At 51.1% G+C, this 7466-nt stretch overlaps 1 protein-coding gene across 1 annotated transcript in view; it reads right to left on the minus strand.

The window, feature by feature from the left end:
* UBE3B (ubiquitin protein ligase E3B) overlaps nt 1–7466 on the minus strand; it is an 18272-nt gene that overhangs the window by 4219 nt on the left and 6587 nt on the right. The window contains exons 12-21 of the mRNA XM_010143758.1: nt 6794–6961; nt 5793–5964; nt 5072–5190; nt 4576–4690; nt 4121–4220; nt 3459–3578; nt 2967–3143; nt 2774–2884; nt 2420–2557; nt 2000–2065 (exon numbers count right to left, since the gene is read on the minus strand). Of these exons, the coding sequence (XP_010142060.1) occupies nt 2000–2065; nt 2420–2557; nt 2774–2884; nt 2967–3143; nt 3459–3578; nt 4121–4220; nt 4576–4690; nt 5072–5190; nt 5793–5964; nt 6794–6961 (1286 nt within the window). The remainder of the gene's footprint in view (nt 1–1999; nt 2066–2419; nt 2558–2773; nt 2885–2966; nt 3144–3458; nt 3579–4120; nt 4221–4575; nt 4691–5071; nt 5191–5792; nt 5965–6793; nt 6962–7466) is intronic.

Consider the following 7466-nt stretch of genomic DNA (forward strand, 5'->3'; position numbering starts at 1 on the left):
TTAACCGCACAAAAATCAATTCCAACAGCCCTGGGGGACCGTCACAGCCCCAGAATCCAGAGACGGAACAAGCTCAGAGCCTTCGCACAGCCCGGTCTAAAGCGGCCTGCTCCACAGGTCTCGTCTGGGTGACAGAGGCCACTGTCCCTCAAGCTGGGTGCTCAAGGCATGAAATGGGAAGCGCTCAGAAAGCTGGGAAGCACGTCCCCGCTGTCTGGCCAGGGCCCAGCGCTCCGCTGACAGTGCTGCCCGGAGCCAGCAGCAGGGACCCTGCGGGTGCTTGCTCCAGCAGCAGAGTCCTGACTCATTTCTGCACCAACACAAAGAGGCAGAAGGTCACTATGGACATGCCACAGTGGCCTCTGCTTCTGTTCCGGTGACTTCCCAGCTCAGAAGGGAGCCCAGCACAGGGAATGGGCTCAGCTCCCCACCCAGAGTCGTACCTAGGGGGGGACACAAGTTCATTCAGGAACCGTGGGGTTACCCCACCTGGCTGCTTCAGCATGGCCAGAGCACCAGGCAAACAGGAGTGTCCTGCTCTATTTTGAGTATCTTAGTGCTGGGCTCTCCTATGCTGTTTCCTTCCTTCCTTTTTCAGGTGGAAAAAACCCTCAAAGCTGAACCCTCAGCAATCCTGAGGCAGCGGTGAGGGGTCCAGAGCAGAGCAGGGCTGTCACAGCTCACCCTCACAGCTCTGCAGGTGGGTTTATGCTGCTGCCGCTGCCGCACTCGGATATCCACGAGCTGAGTCCAGACCAGGCAGCTCAGGAGTGAGAACGGCAGCACGCCGAGCTCTCAAGGACAGGCTGCCCCAGATAAACACGCCACAACTTAGTGGTCTCTGAGCTCTGTGCCACTGGCTCTGCGCTGCTAACAGCGCCTGGGCTTAGCACTAGCTGGGGGCTCCCCGTGGAATTTGCAGCTACACAGACAGCAAAGGCGTTTTTATCTTCTCTGTCCCTATTTTCCAGCTACGCACACGCAGCGTCACAGAACCCAGGGCTCAAGCGCAACCAAGTTCCTTCATAAAGGACTGACAAACCGCCTTCTTTGCTCAGGGCCAAGAGACCTCCCAACACACTCCAGGTTTCTGACAGAAATGGCTATGTTTGAAGAAAAGGAATTCCTCCCTACTCGCAGATTCTTCTTTTGAAGAGAGGGGGAAATCAGTTATGCAGGAGAAAGCACAGAACAATGTTCTTCAACTAGAAAGGAATAAAAAAACCCTGGCAGGAGAAAAAAAATTAAGGGTCAAATGGCAACATTTTCTGGAAAAAGCTGTTCTCTGTCCACAGCGAACTACTGAACGAAGCCGCAGAATCCCACGGCTGAGTTCAGAGACGCTCTGAAGCCGAGCCAGCCTTTCAGCACAGGCATTTTTATTTTGTAAAAGGAGAGCAGAGCCCTAACCGCAATCAAACACCAGGTCATTCGCCAGCCGGTCCCCTCAGGATTCCTGTTCAGATGGGCCACACAGAGCATCCACCTGACACATCCAGAACTACCAGCACCAGAGACAAAAGTGCTCTGTGTAGCACCAGCCTGGACAGAGTGCCTGACGTTCATTTGCTCGTGACCAGCTCTCAGACAGCTCAGCAGAGACTCAGAGCTGTCTTCTGCTGGAGAGTCGGACTGTGGGTGTCTCTGCTCTACGGACCCTGATAAAAGCTGGGATGTCTCTGCCCAGGAGTCAAACCTCCTTCTGCTGCCAACTCCTAATATTCACAATCCCCACTTCTGGTGCCACACACTTTCCCTCAGCAGAGGACAATGATCCCCAGGACCTGCCCAGTGCTTCAAAGGCTCTTCCAGGTAGCATCAGCCAGACATGCGAGGGAGATGCTCCCATGGGGAGCAGCCAGGATCTAACTAGGAGAAAGAGGGATGGCCTGAGCCAGGGCTGCGGGCTCCATCAGTGACCAGGGCTCAGCTCATCACCACCAAGCACAAGGAGGATGTTCAGAACAAAGCAGAGATGAGTCGTTGAATAAAAACCTACCTGACCCATCACATCTTCATCATAGGACAGCGTTAAGCCCAGGTCGCTGATATCACCATCGTAACGCTAGAGAACAACAGAGAAAGGGAAAGAAGGTCAGTTCAGCAGCAGGAAGAGCAGCTCTGCATCTGTGTACTCTTCCTCCACTATGTGATCCCCAGCAGGCACAAGGCAGCGTTACACGGAGTTGTTCTGGGCTATGGGGAGACTGCACAAGAGCTGAAGCTAAATTGTGGGATTTCCTGGTGGCCAGTTCCAGGTTTACACCCTCAGACCCCTTTCTCGTCCCTAACTCGGATCTCCAGTTTCTTCCAGGGTGTTTTTAAAGAAGATCGGTACCCTAAAGGCATTTCTGATTCTAGGATTTCTAGCAGCAGCCAGTGAAAAGGGAGTTAACAACAGGAGATGCAATGCCCAAACCTTAATTGACGTGAGGTTTTTATAGAACTCTGAGTCCAAGGAGGGAAGTTCATCTACGGAGCTGTAGAAGACACTGTGGTGGTGCCCCAGGAGCTGACTCAAGAAGAAGGAAGCAAATGGCACATCCACAACTATTCCCTACAGACAAGAACGCACAGCTGAGGTTAACAGAGGCCTGAAGAAGTGCCAGACAGCTCCACCAGCAGTATCTTGGTATCCAAGTCCTTTTTTTTTTTTTTTCCCCCGAACAGTAACACCTCTCCAGGCATCTGAGCGATGCTCTCAAAGGCACCATACAGCATCCTGTTTCAACAGGGCTGTACTAAGAGACCCCGCATCCTCCTGTTGGCTCACCTCATACACGGCCTTCCCAAGCATCTTCCCCACAAACTCAAAGAGCTGCAGGTAGTTCTCGTGGATGTAGGACGTTGGGGAGGGATACAGCCTCTCATCGCCACTGGTGGTCTGCACACAAGCAGAGAGCACAGCACAGTGAGCCAGCCTGGGTCTGTCTGCAACGGGTCACTGCTCTAGCCCTGCGTCGTACCTTGAACAAGTTGAGCGCAGGGTCAAACACCTTCTTTATTATCTCTTCCAGAAACTCTTTGAAGACACCGTCTTGATCGATACCCGCCTCATCAACTCCCAAATCATTGACAAACTTCACTCGGATCACTCCCTTCATGGCGTTCTGGGAAAGCTGCCGGAGCTGTTCGTATCCATCCTGCACAGACCAGAAGAGCCAGAGGACAATGGTATGGGGAGGCACGTCAAACACCCACGCGGATGTGCGGCAGAAACACACAGCAATCTGCATTTGTCATCGAACTGTGTGTTCAAAAAGACCGAGTTGAACCTCCGGGTGTGCAGCAGTCTGAACTGAACAAGGTCCAGCATTTTCCCTAACGCCACTTCCCACAGGAGCAGACAGAAGTGTCCCTCAGCACCCACAGGGAAAGCAAACCCATATTCACACCCTTAGTCTTGCCAGGCCAAGTTACTGGCTTGTTGGTTGGCTTCTGCAAGCCGGGTCACTCACCTCCAGCATCCGCGAGCGGCGGATAGTGATGTGCGTGACATGAGGCGATGCAGAGCTGGTTTCAACCAGCCCAAGCTTCTCCTTCTCCTTTGTGACCATGTTTCGGAAAAGCAGCACCCTCTTAAAAAGAAAACAAAGGTAAGTCTTCAACCACGAGGATCCTAATCCTACCTGCCCAGAACCAGCGCTCGGTTGTCCTGTTCTCAGCTAGGCCCAGTGATGCCGCTGTCACCTGCTCACTAGAAACAGTGGGCTCTGTCTCCTTGTTCCCCAGTGGGGCAGAGAAACCCTTGGAGCTCTGCTTTGGGAGGGACAAGGCACTGACAATACAGAAAACAAAAGCACCTTTCCTAGCCCCACGTAAAAACCTCTGCAGATCTCTGCAGATCTGGGACCTGCGAAATGACAATCTGCTTTTCTCTCCAAAGTTCCTGCAGGATGGCTGCGGCTGCCCACACAGATAAGCTCTCTCTTAAGGAGAGAAATCAAGACAGTTTAGAGGAAATACACTGGGGAGACTGGGGGGAAGGAGACTTTTATTCAACTGGCATTTCAGTCGCAAGCTCCACGTCATGAAATGCTCAAGACTCATGTCCCTTCCCTCCCAGGCCACCCAGGTCACTGGCTTTTCAGCCTCCATCCTCTGCCCTTCTCCCACTCACGTTCTTGTGGGGAATGACGTGGGGAATGTACTGCAGGAGCAGCTGGGCTCGTTTCTTGTCCTTGTCCAGCTCCTGGAAGAGCACGCTGGGTTTGAGGTCCCTTTACAAAGAAAGGCACAGATTCAGAGATCCCTGAGAAATGCCCAGATGTGGTAAACAGCTGGGGGCAGGACTGAGAGGAAACCTGTAATGACTTCAAAGGCGACTTTAGAGCTGAGGTGAACACATCACACAGAGACACTCCAGCTGTCAGCTGCCGAGACAAAGCACGAGCAGCAGCTAACCCTGACACCACAGAAGAGAAGCACAATGGGAGGAACGTCTTTAAACACAAACACAGGGGACAGCCCTGGCCTCGGTCTCGCAGGCAGGATGAGCAGCAGTCAGTCTAAAGTCAGGGATCCCAAACCACTGGGACAGGCACACACCATCCTCGCCTTGAGCTGGGCACTCACTTGCGCAGCCAGTGATCCTCAGGAGCGAAACGCCTGCGGCAGTCCCTTTCGTACAGGACCATGAGCCAGCCGTGGACCGAGTGGAACAGCTCCAGGGTCTCCCCTCTGGCATTCTCTGAACAAAAGGAACAAAGCGGCACTGTCCAGGCACCCGAGGTAACAGGAGTGTCCAAGAGCAATTGGAGACCCCAAGGAGCCTGCCCTGCTTTGTCACAGCACTGTGTTACATCCTGGTCCAATACACGGCCCAGTTACGCTAAAAACTGGCAAAACCCAACGGGCCCATCACGCCTGTGACACAAATTCTTGGAAATAGAGCAGAGCACTGTGTTTGGTGTCAGGCATGGTCACCAAAAGACTGGGACATATTCTCAGGCCACACAATGCAGTGTGGTTTCTTGTGCAAAGTAATAATTAGCAGAAGCTTCCAATTCCCAAATTAATGCCCTTTGTTGTTCTAACAGTAATAGCGACTCAAGCTACAAAAAGTCCTTACCTACAATTCCATCCCAGATCATCTTAAATACAAAGGAATTCAGAAAAGATGAGATGGTAACAAGCTCTTCCAGTTTGAACGAAATCTGCTCCTCGTAGACCTCTATGTCATCCAGAATCCTACCAGAGAAAACAAGTGCAAACGCACAAGCGTAAATTTAATTCCCTTTTCAAACTTTCATAAAGGCACATTATCCTTTTGCAGCAGCTCTTATTTCTGTGACAACTGACACCCACGAGGATCTAAAGTCATAAACTAAACCTTATGTATTGGCTTTGGTCGATATCTGACAGCATGAAAACTCCGAGATACAAGCAAAGCCAGTTTGTTGGAGTTAAACGGACCATGTGCTCATCCCCAGGAAAACTTTGTCATCAGTCAAGCTCCGAACACTACCCTACTGACCAGGCAGGGCAATTCTCCCTTCTCCCATCCTTTGTGTTGTGCAAGGCTATGAGCAAGACAGCAGAGGAGCTGTAAACGGAAGCACAAGAGCTGGGCAGCTCCGTTGCAGTGGTATTATAACATTTCTCCTCAAGCAGCACACGGCTGAGGGAGAAAGACCTTTACTTCTCATGGCTCCACCTGAGGCGCTTGCTGCTTTATTCTGCCTAGGTACCTCCATGCCAAGGCAGCGATACCTTAATTTCTCCTCTTGAAACTTCAGGAACGTGACAGCTTCACGTTACAATCGAGAGAGCACCCTCTGCTTGCTACCTACGTGATAAGGTGGCGGGAGCAGTCACAGAAGAGCATCAGCATGGCCAGCAGCCTCTTGGACTCCTCCGTGTCGTTATTCAAGCACTCCAAGAAGAGTTTTAACCCGCCCTGTGGTCCCAGCTCACAGATAAAAGCCCATAATTTGGGCAACAGATCATCCAGGTAGGTGAGACCTAGCGATGGGAAAACACAAAGTGCACTTGGTAAAGCTGGTTCAAGCAGGCTCAGGGACAAACGTGAGTCGGAGCTGAAAGATCCTTCGGCAAAGGAACACTTTACTTGAAGGGAACAGCACTGAGTTGGGACTCAATGATCTTAAAGGTCCTTTCCAACCTAAACGACTGTGTGATTCCATAAGCACCACATTTGACTCCCAACGTCTGCATTGACAGCAGATGTACAACCACCCGGAGGGCAGAAAAAAGCTTTTAACGAGGCATTAGTCGTTTGCCTGTCTGAAGCCCTTTCCTGGTAATTATTTTGTGACTTTACAAAAGAATTGATTTCATGATCCAATCACCATCCTAGAGATGAGAATGCAAACGAGGGGTTGTACCTGGGGTCTCCACTACAGCCAGGGCTCTGGCCTCACCCTCTGCTCTAGCCACTACAACAGGGCTCATCTCCTCCTCCACCCACCGCCAAGGCAGGTTCTTTGTTCCTGAGCTGTACGAAAGCATTCCGAGTTCCCACCACGGAAAGATTAATTTTGCTTCGCTTCTCAAAAACACTGACTCAGGCTTCAGCTTGATAGGGAGTGAGCGAGCTTTCATTATAGGAAAACCTGCTTCAATTTGTATTCCAGAGAGTTAATGCTTGATGAAGAAGTGATGAATGTTATTGATCAGAGGTATGATTCAGGATGGAACAAGCCTTCCACCCGGCCAGTCAATAAATGGTTGTCAGTAATAAATCCACCAACGAGTCAACAGAATTTAATAAGAAAAATCTATTTCTTTCTCCACATTTTAAACGATTTGCAAAGCACAGACGAGCCCTGACCTGTGAGGATCTGCAGGCGGATCTGTGTCAGCGTTGTGAGCGTGGTCTGGTACAGGACACAGATGCTGCACACCTTCTGCACCTCCGCTGAGTCCACCCGCTTGCCTCCAACAGGCTTGAGAATGTTGCGCACTGACGCAGACTTCTGGAAAGCTCTCTTGAAGAGATCTGGGGACAGAGCCGCACACAAGAAGTGCTATTTGAAACCAGTTCTTACCCTCAGTCGCCTGGCAGCCCTGCCTCGCCGTGGATTTTAGCAGACTGGGTCGCTCCACAGACAGTTTAGGTGCATTTTCCGGCAGAGCTCTGTAGAGCTGCCAGCAACACAGCAGCTGTTTCAGTGGGGCATTAGTCTAGAGCCTAAAACCCTGCCAGAACTGCAGGAACTATGACCACAGGATCTTGTCCTATGGGCAGCAGCTAGAAAAGAGCTAAATTACAGCTGTCTTCCTCCAAATACTCTTTTCTGCAGAATCACCACGCACCCCAGGCCCACCAGCCAGCTTCACCTTGCTGTTCACCTGGCAAGCTGGCTCCCACCCTGCCTGGGGAAGCTCTAATTTATGCACTAAGCACTTCAACAACTTGAGGAACAATGAAAAAAAAAAAAAAAAACCTGCTAAAATAAGCAAATACTTTCACAGCAGCAAAGTAAGAGCCTTGCCCCAGGTCA

The sequence above is a fragment of the Buceros rhinoceros genome, unplaced genomic scaffold (assembly GCF_000710305.1).
Source record: "Buceros rhinoceros silvestris isolate BGI_N320 unplaced genomic scaffold, ASM71030v1 scaffold20079, whole genome shotgun sequence".
Taxonomy (NCBI): domain Eukaryota; kingdom Metazoa; phylum Chordata; class Aves; order Bucerotiformes; family Bucerotidae; genus Buceros; species Buceros rhinoceros.